At 40.4% G+C, this 19,777-nt stretch overlaps 1 protein-coding gene across 4 annotated transcripts in view; it reads left to right on the top strand.

The window, feature by feature from the left end:
* Positions 1-19,777, top strand: part of glce (glucuronic acid epimerase) — an 80,354-nt gene that overhangs the window by 47,701 nt on the left and 12,876 nt on the right. For 3 of the 4 annotated variants that reach the window (XM_033050442.1, XM_033050445.1, XM_033050444.1), the window contains exon 2: positions 10,383-11,008. In XM_033050442.1, the coding sequence (XP_032906333.1) occupies positions 10,396-11,008 (613 nt within the window). In that variant the 5' untranslated portion in view covers positions 10,383-10,395. Of the gene's footprint in view, positions 1-8,151; positions 8,210-10,382; positions 11,009-19,777 lie in introns of all 4 variants that reach the window. The other variant, XM_033050443.1, reaches the window with a different exon arrangement.

Raw genomic sequence — 19,777 nt, 5'->3', positions numbered from 1 at the left:
AAATGTTATTGCACGCTTGTCAGCAGCTGCCACTGTTTGAACTTATTATTTGTGCCATTAGCAAAGATTTTAATAACAGTACCCATCTGGTAATTAGTTGGATTTATTGGACCATTCCTTAAAAGGGCGGGCAATTATGACAGTAATTTTCAGAGGCTGATCACTCTGAGTGATGTGTCAAGTAACTTGCTATGGGAAACAAACTGAATCCCATGAAATTTGTTTGCTGTTGGAGCTCTTGTTAGTAAAAAGCCATATGGTGGCAGGCCACTGCACTTTAATTCAGCGCTTTATGAATAATTGCTGTGTTTGATGTTTCTGTATCTATGCTGGTTTATAAACCAGTGAAGTAAGTAAAATCAGAGCATGGACGTGTGTTAACATAGGCACCCGGATAATTGACCAACATCTTATTTTCGCTGACCAGAAGTGAAACCGACTCCTTATTTCGTGTTTTAGTCTGACATGAAATCCATTATTTGTTTTTGAACTTAACATCCATGCCCTTTACTTTATTATAGAACTTGCCTAGTGATGTTATTTTTATACTAATTTATATAATATTTCATAATGTGCTGTTATAGGTGGTCAGTGGCACATTTTCAAATTTCTGGTGTGATGGTGCAATATTCTTAGCTGAATTCTTTTTGAATGTTGGGATGAGGAAAGAGGCTGTGGACAAAAGCTGTTGTATATTTATTTCTGAATTTATATTTATATTTCTATCATCAAAAAAACAATGACGTCAAGACATCCAGTAATATAATAGTTCCAACTTTGAGTAACGGGAGATGAATTTTAAATCTCTGCAGATTTTCATTGTGATTTGCTGACTATGCCATTTTATTAGTTCATCGCTTTTCCTGATGCGAATCATTACATGAGTGGATTCATCTCCCAAGTAAGATTTGTGTATGATCCCTGTAATGTACTGGGGGAATTTGTGCACTACTTTTTGAAATAAAAATAATTGCTGAAATATCTAGAAAATTGGATCGTTTCAGTTATACTAATTGATAGGCGAGTGATAGGTAGATACACATGCGGGTGCTTTTGATGGTTGGTTAAAGGCCAGAGATGAAAAGACAAAAGGTGTGAGATAAGAATAGAAGAGGTGTGAATGTGAAGCCAAAGGAAGGAATGTAGGTGGATGGGGAAATAGGTGCAAATCCAGGTGGAGCATGGGTAAGGGAGGGGGGAGGGATATTAAATAGGCAGATAGACAAATAAAGGGGGGTGTTTGTAGGTTAGTTATCTAAAATTGGAGAATTCGATCTTCATGTTATTGGAACACATGTGGAAAATGATGAGCTGTTCCTCCAGTTTGTGCATGTCCTCACTCTGGCAACGGAAGAGGCCCACAACAGAAAGATAAGTACGGAAAAGGAAGTTAAAATGGTCAGCAAACCAGGTGATCCAGCAGGCCTTTGCAGACCAACCGCAAGTGCTTGGTGTAATGGTCATGTTTACTCTGGTTTCCAATCTAGTTGTGGTGGAACTGAAGACGCTGCTGCTGCTGCCGCTGCTGTTGCTGCTCTCAAAATCTTATTGGCATGTCCATTTTGGATTCAATTAAAGAGTGCAATTGGCGTGTGTGTGATGATGTCGTTAATGCTCTGTTCTCATTGACTTTTTTGGTTACTTCAAAAAGGCGATCAAATTCGTGAAACACAATCTCAGCGCACCAAGCCGTGCTGACTATCCCTAATCAACCCCTTGTCTTTCCAATACATATAACTTATTACCCAGAAACCCTTCCAGTAACTTGCCTACCACAGAATTCTGGTAACTGTGGACAAACACGGCGTATTGCCAGAGTAATATTGTTTTTGGGTAGGTGTGATTATAATGGCAAGTGTTGAGGCTTCCAGATAAAATTACATTTGCAGAAACCTCCAAGCTACTTTTTGAAATTACATCTAAGAGAGAGCAGGTATTTATCATTGTAATATTTGATTCTTGAACCATTAGAATTAGTTGTGCAGCCAGCTACCATAGCATATTGTCCCATGTGCAATGAAAAACTGTACGCTATACAGGTGAATCATCCACATGTGATTACAATCAAACCATACATGAGTAAATTGGTAGTGCGAAAGAGGAAACAGCGCAGAATGGTGTGTTAAAAACTTCAGAGAAAGTGTTGATTAAAACAAAGTGTAAAAGCTGCAATGAGGTAGATTGGATCAGGAATACATTTTTAGCATGAGAGATCTGCTCAAGAGTCAGGTAACAGCACAGAAGAAGTTATTCTTGAAACTGATGGAACATAGTTAAGTTTAAGGTGAAGGAAAAAAGATTTGGGAATCTGAGGAGTATCTTTTTCACACAAAGTGGGCAGGTGTATCGAACAAGCTGCCAGAGGAGGTAGTTGAGGCAGGGACTATCCCAACGTTTAAGAAACAGTTAAGACAGGTACATGGATAGGACAGATTTGGAGGGATATGGACCAAACGCGGGCAGGTGCGACTAGTGTAGCTGGGACATGTGTGGGCAAGTTGGGCCAAGGGACCTGTTTCCATGCTGTATCACTGAGTCGATCTATAGTTTCAAGCTTTTGTATTTTCTTTCCGACGGGAGAGGGGAGAAGAGGGAATGACTAGAATGTGACTGGTCCTTGATCAAGTTGGTAATTTCCCATGGCAGTTGTGTAAAATGAGTCAATTGGGGGAGGGCTGGGGTGTGTGTGTGTGCGTGAGGAAGGTCATATACTGGGCTGCAATAACAACTCTGCAATTTTTGCGGTCCTGGGCAGAGCTGCTGCCAAACCAAGCTGTGATGCATCCTGGGAGGATGATTTCTATGATGTATGTATGTATTTATGTGTGTGTACATATGTATGTGTATATATAGTTGATTATCTTTGTACCTTGAGCTTGAAGCTCTTTTTCATCTTCACCAGCTTCACCACAGCATTGATATGGACAGGGAAGTACTCTACCCTGCTTTCTGAAGTCAACGAAGCCACTAGGTCCAGGTTGACCATCAACAAATCCTATTTTCCATCTTTCATCCCTATCATCTCTTCCACCTCTCCGCCCTTTCATTCTCCTGCTTCACACCTACACCAAGTTACAGGAACCGACAAGACCATCATTCAATGTGTCTTTGGCATGAGGGTAGAAACCCAGGAGAAAACTACAGGGTTACGGAGGATGTGCAAACATTGTACAGATGGCACCAAAGGTTGGTTTTAAATGCAGATTAGAGCCTAAGACACCTAGTATATTGAGCCAGAGGATGGTCATATTTTTGACTAATGAAATATAATTCTAAATGACCTACTCTATATGGAACCATTTCACACCAGGTAGTGCAGTTTATTCCAAAATTGGCCAAGTGAGTTTTTGTTCATTTCTGCTAGATTTAAAAACAAATTATTTTCTACTCCATGGAGCTCAAACTTCATTCTAAGCTTATTTTCATCCTTTATATGAAACAAAAAAATCATTGTGTACCTAAGAGCTTTAAGCTCATTCTGGAATGCTTTTTGGACTGGCATCTTATAATGCAGTAAAGTAGATTAGCACTTTTTTGGCTTTACTCTGCTTGAGTGAATAATTAACTGGACAACAGCAAAATCACCATCTGTTTCCATAGAATAAGTGATTTTTATTGGAAACATTTCATCGGTTTTATTTTTAAAAGATAACAGTTAACTGATTTTTTTTTTTAAACTGCCAGATTATACTGTGTAGTAGTAGAAATAGGAGTGAACTATCACGAACCATTTTATTTCATTTTAAATTGCTAGTTTGACACAAGGCAAGTATTCTACTTTAGCCAAGGTTTTTGATACGACATATGGTTTATTAAGCTGTGGCCTATCTATTGTTTATACAGTTCAAGCATGTGTTTAATTTGCATGGTTTGTGTTCTATGAGGGAGAAGCTTGCTAACATTCTAGATTGAATGGAAAGTAGCTGAGATATGGATCCAAAATCATAAAACCCTAAAATTAATGACGCAAGGCCATTCAACCTGTGAAAAGAACTGCGCAGATTCGATAACCCTGCAACTCTTCAGGTCCAAACCCAAGTACTGTGGAGAATGTTTGCAGATGTAGAATATAATTCTATTTAAGTAATTTTTATAATCACCTGCAAGTACACGACCATTTATCTATCTACACTATGTAGAATAGAATGCCATTTTATTGTCACTATACACATGTACAATGAGATTAAAAGCAGCTCGTACTCAGTGCAGACATGTAATTAGTTCAAAAAACAAAACAAAAGGGGGGGGGGGGGGGATAAGGTGCACAGTTCTGCGGCGCTATATACATATCTATAAAAAGACAATGGGTGAATAAAGTGAATAAATAAATGTATCATGTAAATGTAGTTTTTAAATCCTGGCAATCTGTGGAAATTGTGACTCATCAAAACTTAGTGAGAATGGTATAATGCAAATTGCCCACTATTACGCTTGTTTATTCTTTTGGTTTTTACAACTTTTTAGAATGCTGTAAGTAGGCTGTGGGCCGAGCATCAAAAATGTGTCTAGAAATAGGTTTTCGTGACCCAAGTCACCAAACTACATGAAATTTTCCACCGATTTAGATGAAATATAATTGAGAAGGAAGTCATAACTCGTCATTGCGAAAAGTTGCACATTAATTAATTAAACTAATTAGAAAATGAGATCGGGAAAATAAGCGCCATCTAGTGGCCAATGCCCGTATTACACCATGGGCAGCCTATTTCCGTGTTGCAGTCCATTTAAACTATATTATTATACCTATATATATAACCTATTAATATGAATGTTATCATATATAATTAAGTATAATTATATTATATAAAAGTAATATGATGAATATAATTGTGAGTGTTTTTTTTAATGACACTGTCGCAGAGGTCCTGCTCCTGAACCAGCCTAATTAATGGGTTAGGGCAGTTCTTGTGGGTTCCTCCCTTTACTGAACCCCACTGACTGCCAGTGTGCAGACTGGGGGTAACGGCCATAGTGGGACTGGGGCAGTGCAATTAAATGAGACTGCAGCAGATGTCCCAGATTTTAAGGGCTCATGAACCTGCCTAAATAAAGGGTCAGGACAGATCCTCTAGGTTTCCCCATTTACTGAACCCTGCTGACTGCCAAAGTGGGGATAGTGGGGGTAACGGCCATCGTGGGACTGGGCCAGAGCCAGACCTGTAAGAGACCTGTCTTATTTCTGATGTAAATGTCACATCCTGGCTAGAATCGAATGCTCTGATGTTTACTCGATGAATATTCATTTTAAGCTACAATGAGCTTATATTTATGTTATAGACCCCCCCCCCCAATGGTGCCTTTGTAAATGAGGGCTATTACCTTTGCCCTAAAAGAACCCTAAAAGTGTTGCATTGCTTATCTCTAGTTTGTGTGTGTCTGTGTATGCCTTTCAAACGTGTATCTGTAGATGTAAGTGTGTATGCACGTGTGGATGGATGTATGTGTGCATGTATGTTTGGATGTGTACATGTATGTCAGCGTGTGAATGGATGTGTGTGTGTGTGCGGATTTATGTGTGCATGTATGTGTGTGTTTGCATGCATGGAAGTGTGCGTATGGATGGATGTGTGTGTGTGGATGTGCGTATGTATGTATGTGTGGATCGGTGGGTGGATTGTCGCAGTCATTCACCGGCACGCCATTATCATAAGTAATTCACTCATTGTTTAAATAATTTGACCAAATAAACAGTGAAACGATCCACATTAAAATAAAACTTTATATAATCATTTTTTTCCACAATTTATTTCTTTTGTGTACTTTGAACCTTTACAAATGATGCAATGCGCTGGTAGGACATGCCTACGGTCAGTGTGCTCAACAGTTGCTGTTTGTTGACTATGACTTGTCATGGATCGAAGCAGTCTCTTTGGGGCCGGCTCATCTGCTTCACCATCAGGAACTGCCTCTTGAGGTGATTCACCTGCTTCAGGCTTTTCAGCGTCTTGAACTCAATTGAAAGAGGAAAGAGAAAACAGAAAAGTAATGAAAAGTAAAATAAATCAACATCCTCAAATATCTTTTCATTTTTCAAAGTAACATCATATGACCATAAGTAAAATGATTTGTTGTTTGAGTCCTATCATTACCTTTCTTCCTTCTAGACTTTGCTATCGCTCGATTTATTGTTGTTATGTTGCAGAAGTGACGATAGCACTCTGCATGATAACCCGGGATACACTGCTGCCTCCTAATAATAGAAGATAATATGTGTCAGGGTGTATTTTACATCTTTTCATGTTTTATATTATGTAAGACAATATCGACATATCAATGAGGAAATTAAACATGTATGCATGTCCAGGTAGATGGGATGGCAAGTCTGCAAATTATCAAATTAGTGTTCATTAAAGCACAGTGCATGTCCACACAAAACACTTTTGTGTGGACAGGCTCTGAAGAGTGGAGGGACAGAAGCTGCAGAAAAAAAAATCTCATATTACTTAGGTCTGCATAGACTTCAATTCATAAAATGTCAATCTCTTCTTAATGTCAATGAGACTTACACTGTAATTTACTGCTATAGATAAGACTTCAAGTTCAAGTGCAGGAGCAGAGGGTGCAGAATAGATAGAGAAAGAAAAATCTCATAGTACCTAGGTCTGCATGGACCTCCATTCATAAAGTGTCAACCTCTATTTAATGTCAATGAGACTTACACTGTAATTTACTGCAATTGATGAGTTCAAGTTTAAGTAGAGGCTACAGAAAAAAAAATCTCATAGTCATTAAGTCTGCATGGACTTCAATTCATAAAATTTCAACCTCTTCTTAATGTTAATGAGAATAACAATAGGTTACTACCATAGAAAAACTAGTTCAAGTTCACATATCACCAATTCATTTCTACAGAAACATCAACCATTTCTGACCATTTCTCACTGCAATGGAAGCCTATAAAGTGCGATCGATATCCCTCCGTTTTTCTCCTGTGGTCGTGGCCTGGAAACGGCCGCTACAGACGGCACTATGTACAGCCTCCCCCCCCCCCGCTCACGGAGATGATCCGCGGCTCCGCGTTCGCGAATCGGCCGCTTCTTAATTGAGACCGCGGCTTCACTATATTAAGTACCTAGGCCCCGCGGTCGGAGCACTTTTTCCCGGTAAGTTATCGCAGGCAGCTCCGAGATTAGCTGTTAAAGACTTATTACTCTACAACAAGCTGGCATTAGTGACAATGTTTAATTGACTGTGTTATGGATACATATAGTTTAGGCCCTCATGAATGAATGAATGAGTGAAAGTGAATGAGTGAATGTATTCACATTATAAAAGGGTGCAATTAAATTAATTAAAGTCCATACAGATAGATTTTCAAAAATTCAGACTTTAGATCTTACCTTTCAGTTAGAGTTGATTCCTGGCTGTCTTCTTTGTGTTCCAGCACAGCAGCGACTTTGCTTTCAAGGCTTTCTTCCTCTTCTATCCACTTAGCAGCACATTCTTCAGCCTTTTTAATGCTTTTCTCACTAAATTCATTTACCCTGCTACAAGTTACCACGACATGTATTCCACAGAACAACAAATCGGAATCTCCAGTAAAACAGGCATCTGTAGAGGCACCCTCAGCCATTTTGTGTGCTAGCCTGAAGCAAAGCGCGTGATTGGCCAACTGGCATACAACTCAATGTTAAACGTGCTTTGATTTGACTAAAAATTACCCACATTTTTTCCGGTTTTTCTCTAATTTAATAAAAATGTGCAAGTCTTGTTCATGACGAGTTTCAGGGGTGATTTATATAATTCTTTTACACAATATGTGAAAATTTCATGTAGTTTGGTGACGGGTCACGAAACAGTAGAATAAAGCTCCTCGGCCCACAGGTGGGTCGGGTGGGATTGAAGTTAAACTATTGAGGCGTATCTTTGGGGCAAACTAGCAAAACTTTCTGAGTAATTTCGGTAATGTTATGTTTAATTGTGAACACTTGAACACTTGAAATAGGAAGAAATATTCCATGTCCCTATAACAACAACTATAGCTTTAAGCACAAATTGCAATATCTACCTCAGTCATCAAGTAAAGAAACAATAAGATTTCAACTTGGGTCATAAGGGCATAAGACATAGAAGTATTTCTTGAGACCTGTCACAAATCTTTTTTCGCTTTAACCACAAAATCATAATGCTGATTTATTTTATGCCCAGTAGATTGATGTTGAATACAAAGACCTTGACATCTGTTTTTGTGCACAGCATCAATGTAAAGGTAAAGTATATAAATGCATTTTGAGGTAATCGTATAACTATTCAAACTCTGATCTTGTTTCTTTATTTGTGTTTGTGTGTAATCACATCTTCTTGAGAAAACGACACGTAACATTTTTACATATTCCGGTAGAGATTTTTACTGTGCAGTCCAAAATCGCCTTATCTGAAAAATTCATGCTTTATTTCCCGAGTTACTAATGAAAATGTTCAAATATCTGGCAAAACTTTGAAATAAAAACGACTGTCTTTCACTTATTCCCTGATTGTAGCCCTGTTGCTATCCAAGTACACAGAGGTCTGCTAGCCTGTGCAAGTGCAATTGCATTTTTTATGTCACAGTGAAAGAGCTAATATTCAAATCTAATAGTTAAATCTAAAATGGAGTCGTTCTTCGACAAAAGCATGATCTAGTAGAACAAAAGAATGGCTCAGTGCCAAGTCTGAATGACTTTGTAAATTGAATAAACACAATGTGGAGGACAGGTTGCCTTTTCAATAAAGACATTAAGATGGCAGCCTGCAGTAATAACATGTACTTCATTCAAGGCCATAAATCAATCAATCAATCAATCAATCAATCAATCAATCAACCTTTATTGTCATCTTGCAAGCAACAGTTGTACAGTGCAAAATGAAAAGACTTTTCCCAGGGAATACACATGAAATTTAAAACATTTCACACATAATAACACTAAAAACAATCCAGCCCCTGATGGAACAGTATAAATAGTTAAAAGCAGGTAAAACAACAACGTTAAAATACAGTAAAACCAATCATAAAAATGTCCGGGGCAGCTGATTTGAGTGGCCAGTGCCAGTTATTAAAGTGGCCAGTGCCAGTTATTAAAGTGTCCGTGCCAAGCTGCAGAATCAGGTGACTGTTTAGCAGCCTCACAGCCTGTGGCAGGAAGCTGTTTAGCAGTCTTGTAGTCCGGGCTTTGATGCTGCGATATCTCTTGCCTGATGGCAGGAGATCCAGGTGTATGTGGAGGGGGTGCAATTTGTCCTTAGCAATTCTCTGAGCTTTTTTCAGACAGCGGCTCTGGAACAGTTCTTGTACCGAGGGTAGGGAGACGCCAATGATCCCCTCTGCTCCCCTCACTACCCTATGCAGAGCCTTCCTGTCCGAGCAGTTGCAGGTGGAGTACCACGTATTTATGCAGTACGTGAGTACAGACTCCACCGTACCCCTGTAGAAAGTCCTGAGGATGTTGGTGGGGAGTGAGGCCTGTTTTAGTTTCCTCAGGAAGTGCAGTCGCCGATGGGCCCGTTTGACGGTCCCAGTGGTGTTCCTGGACCAGGTGAGGCTGTCTGTAATTTGCACACCGAGGAACTTTATGCTCTCCACTCTCTCCAATGTGGTGCCACTGATGTTGAGGGGTGTATGCTTTGGCTGCGCCCTCCTGAAGTCGACAACCATCTCCTTTGTTTTGTGTAAAGAAGCCAAGATTGGAAAAAATAGCTGACGCTCCAGAGATAAGTAATAACTTGTTATTGGATGAGCTTGATTTGGACCCAGCCTTCCTATCTTCTGAAAGTGCAGAATCTTTCAGTCATGCCATATTCAGACTTGGTAGGAGAGTTTTACTGATAAGAAAAATGTATAATTGTGCTATCTCATAGTTGTTCTGAGAGTGGGAGCCCGAGAAGCACTGAGCAACGTTTGTGCTCATCGTAGATCGCCACTCCCATCTGACGAATCAATAAAAGATTGCCATGGTTTTACCTTGAACAGTTTTTGTTGCTATCTGCTTTTAAGAAACCAACTTTGACAACAAGAACTTTGACAAGTTCTGCTTGCTAGCAAGTGCAATTGCATTTTTTGTTAAAATGAGGGAGGGTGAATAAGGCAAAATGAGCAGCCCTGCTCAGTTGTCGGCTATGGGTGAGTGGTGGAATCTTGCGTTGGGGGAACAGGTTGTGTTGGAGAAAAGGTTGAGTGGTGGAATATTGCCTTGGGGAACGGGTTGCGTTGGACCAGGTCTCCCGTGTGACAGGGACCCAACGGGTCCCACTTGGTCTAGTATAGTCTAAATTTCTGTAATTATTAGACCATGACTTGTAAACTAAAAGTCCAGTTTCATAGTTTTAACTTTTTAAATGTTGAACAGAAAAAGCGTAAATGGTCATTATTTTTAATCTGGTGTATTTTGATTTTTTTAAATATACAGGTATGATGTGAATATGCGTTGCTTGGCAGCTCGAGTGAACTACAAGACCTTGATTATCATCTGTGCTCTATTTACACTGGTCACTGTGCTTTTGTGGAATAAATGCTCGAGTGACAAAGCAATTCATTTTCCAAGACATCTCAGCCACCTAGAGAACCTGGTTGGAAAAGGAGCATTGGAAAAGAGAGAATTTGATTCTGAAGACGACAACGATCTGGCTAACCTTTTAAGAGGGGGAAAGCCTGCAGCAAAGCAGCCATCTGCAGATGCATTCCACCAGGAACAGCAGAGGGCTCCTCCTGTTGCCAGTATTCTGAACAACAATGCCAATAAACTGTTGAGTATTAAATATGAAGAAATGGATTGTTTAATAAATGATGACTACACAATAAAAGGCAGGAAGGAAGGCAATGAGGTTTATCTGCCCTTCAACTGGATTGAGAAATATTTTGAGGTTTATGGAAAGATTGCCCAGTATGATGGTTACGAACGATTTGAGTTTTCTCACAGTTATTCAAAAGTATACACCCCACGGGGTACTTACCGGCCAGATGGGGTATTCATGTCATTTGAAGGCTACAATGTGGAAGTCCGCGACCGTGTGAAGTGCATCAGTGGTATTGAAGGTAGGTTTTGCTTTAGAAAATTACATGTTATGATTTTTCCCACATCCCAAATGGTAACTCAAACCATTTTCGACAGCAGTTTTCCTGTGCTTACAAGTCGAGGATTTTATGTATTAACGCGGTTGCTCGCCACAATGAGAGGCTTTATTTCTGTGCTTTGTTACCAACAAAATAGTTCAACAGATAGATTCATGCACATTTTTTGAGAGGGCACACTATAAATTTGAGGGCAAGTGCTATATATTACAGTGCTTTAATTTTAAAAACACTTAAACTAAATAAAACGCAGAAGCCCATCCAATTGTCTTTATTCTGAAATGGTATAGGTATGCATAGAACCCCAAGTGAAATAATGAACATCATACTTTTATGGTTCTTTATACGTGCCCTTTAAAATTACTACATGGGCTACTTGTGAATTTAGCTCCAGTTTCAATTTGTATATTGGTGGGACACCCACAATATAAAGACAGAAGTATAATCACGTTATCTATATTACTGAATCTCTGATCTTGACCGCTTTTGGCCTACTGTGCTGCGATTTCCGACAGAACGCCGCCACCTACGGCCGTCATTTTTGGCCACCTCGCCCAGGGCCCCCCTCCGCCTTATGGGTGCGGAGGATTTTCCCCATCGATGACAAATCAGAGAGATATTAATGTTTTAACAAAATTCACCATTCTCTCTGCTGCCCCTGCTGGAGGGAGGGGGAGGGACTATAAAACCAGGAAGTGGTGTGCCTCACTCACTCTCTGCAATATGGATGAAGCCAAGGGTCACGTCTCTCTGAGCTCTGAATAACACTGAACAAATGTCTACACAACTGTGAGTACCCTTAATGTGGTTTGAAAATGAAAATATGGTTTGTTTGAAGTAAAAAGGCACTGCCTGCAAATGGTTGTTTGGATGCTTTGGCTTGAAGTTGAAAGGCTATACTTACTGCAAATGGTGGCATGAAGTTGAAAGGCACTACTTACTGCAAATGGTGGCTTGGGTGCTTTGCTGGAAGTTGAAAGACACTACTTACTGCAAATGGTGGCTTGGGTGCTTTGGCTTGAAGTTGAAAGGCACTTCTTACTGCAAATGGTGGCTTGGGTGCTTTGGCTTGAAGTTGAAAGGCATTACTTACTGCAAATGGTGGCATGAAGTTGAAAGGCACTACTTACTGCAAATGGTGGCGGGTGCTTTGGCTTGAAGTTGAAAGGCACTACTTACTGCAAATGGTGGCATGAAGTTGAAAGGCACTACTTACTGCAAATGGTGGCATGAAGTTGAAAGGCACTACTTACTGCAAATGGTGGCGGGTGCTTTGGCTTGAAGTTGAAATGCACTATTTACTGCAAATGGTGGCTAGGGAGCTTTGGTTTAAAGTTCAAAATGCACTACTTACTGCAAATTGTGGCTTGGGAGCTTTGGCTTGAAGTTAAAAAAAATCACCATTCTCTCTGCTGCCCCTGCTGGAGGGACTATAAAACCAGGAAGTGGTGTGCCTCACAGTCTCTGCAAGATGGATGAAGCCAAGGGTCACGTCTCTCTGAGCTCTGAATAACACTGAACAAATGTCTACACAACTGAGTACCCTTAATGTGGTTTGAAAATGAAAATATGGTTTGTTTGAAGTAAAAAGGCACTGCCTGCAAATGGTTGTTTGGGTGCTTTGGCTTGAAGTTGAAAGGCATTACTGCAAATGGTGGCTTGGGTGCTTTGCTTGAAGTTGAAAGGCACTACTTACTGCAAATGGTGGCTTGAGGTTGAAAGGCATTACTTACTGCAAATGGTGGCTTGGGTGCTTTGCTTGAAATTAAAAGGCACTACACTGCAAATGGTGGCTTGGGTGCTTTGGCTTGAAGTTGAAAGGCACTACTTACTGCAAATGGTGGCATGAGGTTAAAAGGCACTACTTATTGCAAATGGTGGCTTGAGTGCTTTGGCTTGAAGTTGAAATGCACTATTTACTGCAAATGATGGCTTGGGAGCTTTGATTTAAAGTTGAAAGGAACTACTTACTGCAAATGGTGGCTTGGGTGCTTTGGCTTGAGGTTGAAAGGCACTACGTACTGCAAATGGCGGCTTGGGTGCTTTGGCTTGAAGTTAAAAGGCACTACTACAAATGCACTTCCTGTTTGCACTGTATATTGATTTTAGATAAAACACTACACTTACGGCTGCGATTTTTGGCCATCTTACTCAGTCCCCCCTCTGCTGAGCAGGTGCAGAGAATTCTTCCCATCAATGAAAAATAAGTGTTATTAGTGTTTAAAAAATGTTGAGAATCTCTCTCCTGTCAATCACGCCCTGAAAGCCACACCTTTTCCTGTGGGAGGGGGAGGGGTTATAAAACCCGGAAGTGTGGGTGTGGCTCAGTCTCTGCATGATGGGTGAGGGAGAGGTCATGACTGAGCTGTGAATCAACTGAACACACTGAATGTCTACTGAACTGTGAGTTTGGTGTTTTGTGTGGTTTTATGGTGGTTTCACCCTGCATGAAATGGTATGAAGCTGCATTTGAATTTGGTGGCCTTGGACCCTGCTTGAAGTGGAATAAAACTGCACTGAATTTGGTGGCCTTGCACCCTGCTGAAAGTGGTATGAAACTGCACTTGTATTTGGTGGCCTTGGATCCAGCTTGAAGTGGTATGAAACTGCACTTGAATTCGGTGGCCTTGCACCCTGCTTGAAGTGGTTGGAAACTGCACTTGAATTCGGTGGCCTTGCACCCTGCTCATAGTGGTAAGAAACTGCACTTGAATTTGGTGGTCTTGAACGCTGCTTGAAATGGTAGGAACATGGATTTGAATTTGGTGGAATTGCACCCTGCTTGAAATGGAATTTCAAGGAATAGTCATGAGTCAACTGCCAGCCCACCAGCCGTGAGTGAGCTGCCAGCAGATCAGGCTTGAGGGACTGAGCTGTCACCCCAAGAACCCATACCAGCACTCCAGAAAGCCCCTCCCCCACTGGCCACCAATATTGGAATTGGTGGAGAGGTGGAATATTGCGTCGGGGGACCAGCCCTCTCGTGTGAACATGGGACCCACGGGTCCCACTTAGTCTAGTATTTGACTAAATTGTATATCTGGCTAATTGTGAAACTTGAAATGATCACTTGAGACATGAGCATTTTTCATTTGATTATGGATGCTGAACATGTTTGGAACACTTAATGATTTGTGTTATAGGGCTTATTTTTTAAATTTATCTCAAAACATCAGGATATTAGAAAGTGCTTTTTATCTCGTTTAAGTGAAGTCGGGTATTTTCAAGGGAAAAAATAATGGAGCCAATTTCTGCAACCTTTGCAATGATGCCCACAGATGGTCCAGAATGAAGTCCAATATTTTCTGACAATTGATATTTTGATAAAAGGAGAATTTGATTTGGAAGCTAACCAACATTTCCTGTTATATTAGGTAAAGTTCTTCAAGCATGTAATCCACCATCAAAAATTATGATAAAAGGATTCATCTGACTGGAAGGAAATGAATTTTTCTTGGAAATGAATGTTTCCGTGCTGTAATTGTTATATGGTTACTGTTCGTATTTTGTGTGTTTTTGCATTCATTTTGGTGAATCAAATCATCTAGCTGTGTCTTGACCATCTTCGTTTTTAACTTAGAAAATAAAAGGAAAATTAAGTCCTTTGTTATAAAGTCTTACAGCATAGAGATATGCATTTGAGCCACTATATGCTGACCATCGTACTTATCTATACTAGGGTCTCAACCTGAAACATCACCCATTCCTGTATCCAGAGATCCTGCCTGACCCGCTGAGTTGCTCCAGCGTTTTGTGTCTATCTTCGGTGTAAACCAGCATCTGCAGTTCTTCCCTACACATTTTGTCTGCACCATTTACTTCCATTTGGTCTGTGGCCTTCTATACCTTCTTAATTGCTTATCTACTTGCATCTTAATTGTTGTGAGAGTACCTCCCTTCCCTTGACAATGTATTCTAGATTCTCACTGGTCAGGTTTGTGATTGCCAAGCCCCTGATGTAAATGACTATTACTACACGTGAGCTTTGGGTATTGGACAAAGTTTAGGAAACCTTCACTGACTAGCAGGCACCAGCCTTCTACTCGTCTTTTTGTACGCCCTTTCAGAGAAGTTTCCCAGATACCTTTTGACCCAAGAGTACTGAACCTACTGTAGGAGTTGCAATGTCCAACCAGCTGAGATTAATCAACACTGCAGCAGCCTCTACCTACAGCCAGTCTGTATTTCAATCTTTTTTAAAATTTTTAGTTAGTCTAAAATTTTGTGTTGGGAGAAACGTTAACCTTTCTATGTGGGGGAGGGGGGCAGGGTAAGGGGTAAACCGTTTCCCAGTCTCTTCCTGGCGGGGACGCGACTATTTCTCCGAGTCGCGTCCTCGCCCCCCACCTCGCGGCCTACCAGCTGGATCGGAGCGGCCTTTCCTGCCGGGGACTGGGAACCGGGAACCGGACTAGGGCTGCTACAGCGGCGGCGCAGCGCTGGAGTCACCGCGGAGCAGGCGATGCCTACCTGGGTCGCCATTTGGAGCTCCGGAGCGTTGGGCCGCTGCTCCAACATCGTGGAGCTCTGGTGCGGAGAGCTTCCAACGCGGGCGGCGCTGAACAACATCGTGGAGTCCTGGGGCGCCTTGCAGAGGGCCTACAGCAGCAGTCTCCACCCGGCGCGGCCTGTGGACTTTGGAAGCCGCCAACTCCGGTAGGAGGGGGCCGACTCTGGTGTCCACGCCGCTGAGGACGTCCCGCAGCCCCGACGTCTGACTTGTATCACCCCGGCGAGCGGTCCTGGATATCGGGCCGCCCGTAGCTGCAACTGCGGAGGGCTTGGGGAGGCCCTGACCACGAGGAACAGTGGAGGAAGAGACCGACTTTGGTGCCTTCCCACACAGTGGGAAACTTTGATTCTGCTGTGTGGGGATGATTTATGTTAAATTCTATAGTGTGTGTTCTTTATACCCTTTCTGGCTTAATCCCTCCCTCCAGTTTAAATTCCAGTTGGAATATTTTGGAGGACCCAAGAACCAAGAACACCACTGCGCAAAGATGTATCCTGACACAGTTCTGTTCAGAATAAATTTTCATCATTAACAATGTCCCTAAGATCAGTCATTATGTTCAACTTTACCTTTATGCGTAAATTCTGACATCTCAATAAATAACATATATTGTAAAATAATTAGTATTGGTACAGCAGTTGACCGAAAATGTTGGCTCATTGTAATCTTGCCTAAATGCTGGTTAGTTATGTTTAAATAAGTTGTCCCAACTGGAAGGCAACAAGATCTATTTGTTGGTACACAAAATTGCTGGGGAAACTCAGCGGGTGCAGCAGCATCTATGGAGTGAAGGAAATAGGCGACGTTTCGGGCCGAAACCCTTCTTCAGACTCTGAAGAAGGGTTTCGGCCCGAAACGTCGCCTATTTCCTTCACTCCATAGATGCTGCTGCACCCGCTGAGTTTCCCCAGCAATTTTGTGTACCTTCGATATTCCAGCATCTGCAGTTCCCTTTTGAACACAAGATCTATTTGTTAGCTTTATTTAAGCAGCAGTTGATCAAAACAGCTGGCCAACGCCTTTATTTCCTGTGCAGACCATATCTACTTGACGTTGGGAACCCAGGAACATAAATAAGGTCCATGTGTACCATCTCGCCAGAGTAGCAGGATAAGACCACCTTGCCTCTTCACCTGCATCCTGTTAAGATTGGGGCATTAATCTAATATCCAAATGAATTTCTGGTAAATTAGTCTCAGCAAGAGCTCCTGAAAAATACCACGAGCCAGTATCTGTCCAGTTACACCTGTACTTTGGTCGCTAATGTGTAAAGGCAGCTGTGTAAAGATAGGATACAAGTAGTTATAATTGACGGTATTGAGAGGTCTCAAACATGTAATTTGGTCGTATTTTCTTTCTATGTATTAACAAACAAATATTTCCAGAATTTGTCTTATTCTCCCACCAAATAAATTGCTTCCATTTTCTCACCCATTGTGACATAAATGTAATTATACCGTGACATTTTCTCCTAAGAACCCAAAGCATTTTTAGTAAATTAGATTTTTAGTAGATTAGTAGTGCGGCTGGTGCACTTAGAAAGCATACTGTTTTTACAGATTCACCATAGAAAGTATAATGTCAGGTTGCATCACAGCTTAGTTTGTGAACAGCTCTGCCTGCCCAAGACTGCGAGAAATTGCCGAGAGTTGTCGATGCAGCCCAGTCTATCACACAGACCAGACTTCCCACTATTGACTCTGTCTACAGTGGTATGTATAATTTTATTTGGAGAACTGGGGGAGAATCGTTTTAGCCATGAATAGATTATTAGATACTTTTCAGGTCCTATATTATGAAAGAATAAAAGTAGTTTATTTTGGAACAAAAGTGCATTTATCCAGATAATTGCATGCCAATTTGCAGAGCCTTTTAGAAGTAAAATAATGTAAACCCTATTTGTATTTCCTGGAGGAGCATTTAGGCAATATAACTTAATAAATGTGACTGGCTGTACAATTTTCATTTCCTTACGCTGTAGGGGAGTGCAGTGAAGTGAGTCTTGGGATAATGAGTCTGACACAGGGCCTCTTCTTCAGAGTCGAGGTCTGGACGTGACATCATTCATACATATAAAATTCTTGAAATGCTTAACTAGATGCGGGGAGGATGTTTCTACTGGGTGAAGAATTTAGAACTGGATACCATGATCTCAAAGTAAGGGTAGGCCATTTAGGATGGAAGTAGGATATATGTTCTAGCAAAGTGGTGAATCGTTGGAATTCTCAACCTTGGTGCAATAGAGGCTCACTCATCGCTTCATTCAAAACAAATTGCTAGATTTTTACATATTGGGAGAATAAGGGGATAGGACAGGGAAATCGTCTGTTGAATGGCAGAACAGACTCATGGGACTGAATAACCACCTCCTGATTTGTTATGTTCTTCTCAGTCATATCACATCTGTTCCAGGTTTCTATGCTTTTGGGACTAGGATTGAATTCTGGCACATCACAAACCTGGTTTGATCCTTTATTGAGTTTATTGAGTTGATTAACTTACCTAATGAGTCTCACAATTGAGCAGTTGCAGTTTTTCAAATATTGAACTAATTCAAGAGATGTGATAACATTAAATGTGTATCATTTAATTTGTTCATTTTTGTGCAGTTAAATTTGCAACATTTTATGTGCATAGTGCAAGAAAGTCATCAGTTTTTATTGAGTATATAATTATGGAATGAGTTGAAGACGAGGAGAAAACAATTGGAGTTTTGTTTAATTTATTTATTGCAATCTTTTGATTCCATTGTTACATAGAACACTCAGTGTGCTCTTCTGTTTTAGGAATATTATTATATACTGATTAAGTTGGGTAGAATATTACTCAGCATTGTTTAATGGCTGTTTTTCCCCCATTTCAATGACCTGGAATGCAATGTTTAGGTTATGGAGCAGTAGGTGGAGTAAATTAATTGAATTGTGAATGCTCACTAAATTATAATGACTGCTGTGAAGTACTTGCTTTTAAAATGGAAATGAGATTTTCTTTACCCAGTCAATACCTAATGTATACATGAATGTTAAGTAGTGAAGAAGCTAGAAAATTGTCGCTTCATATTTGTAATTTTGTTGGCCTGGATTTAAAAATATTCAATGCAATTAAACTATATTACGTTATGTTCTCTTGAAGCCGACTGAGGAACTATTTCTAAGGAGCTAATATGATTGGGTCTGCAACTTCAGATTTGCCTAATGTCTTATCACTTTGCTTAAATTTTGTTACTCGCTCTGTGGCACCTCAGAGAAAACTCATCTGCTTTTAATAGAAAATATGAACGTTCTCTTTTAAATAAATTGGCATCCTGGGTTCCATGTAAAAATGCTTAGAACTTTTATTAGCTAATCTTTGTTAAATATTTAATTTTTAATAGTTGCAGCAGAGAAATAAGTCTACAGCCTATACCGACCATGCCACCATCCAGTATTTGTCTGTCCCATCTACCTCCATCTTGGTCTTTAATCTTTGATGTCCAGTGATTCAAATGCTAATCTGGATACTTAAACATTGTGAGTCTCTAGAATTGTAGGGAGAATATCTAAGGAGACTGTTTAGTAAAATAGCAAAACTACTCTTATGTTCAGAAGGTTTGCGTTAAATGTTTTAACATTACCTTACTGATCAAGAAATAACTGTTTTAAACTTGTTTGTAAATCTAAAATTTGAGGATATATTTTTTGTTGATATTATTGGGTTATCTTTCTCAAATTCATCCACTGAGAATTTATTGGGAGCTGGCGAGTAAGTCAGTCCAAGATGTACAAGCCTGAAGAAAGGTTTCGGCCCGAAACGATGCCAATTTCCTTCGCTCCATAGATGCTGCCGCACCCGCTGTGTTTCTCCAGCAATTTTGTCTGCCCAAGATGTACTTTGTTATAAATCTTGCGTTCAGAATTTAATCTTGATGAAGGGACATTCCAACTGTCAAGTCGGGTTATTGTCATGAGCACAAGTATGTTGAGGTACAGGTACATTGAAAAATTGTGCTTGCTGCAGCATCTCAGACTAAACACAAAAACACAATTTTACATAAATTACACACCAAGTTATTTTTTAAAAGACTGCTTCAACAGAATCCATCTTTCAGTGGAGTTAAAATGGATAGGAGGAGAAATTGTTGTATTAAGCAAAGCGTCCTCTCCAATCACAACTCTGCAATTTCCAGTTCATGGTTCCAAATTGTCGCACATTTTACACACAGTTGTGAGTCTGTGGAATTC

This window comes from Amblyraja radiata, chromosome 34 (genome assembly GCF_010909765.2).
Source record: "Amblyraja radiata isolate CabotCenter1 chromosome 34, sAmbRad1.1.pri, whole genome shotgun sequence".
Classification (NCBI taxonomy): Eukaryota; Metazoa; Chordata; class Chondrichthyes; order Rajiformes; family Rajidae; genus Amblyraja; species Amblyraja radiata.
The sequence above is the reverse complement of the archived record's forward strand: the minus strand, read 5'-3'. Positions and strand labels throughout refer to the sequence as shown.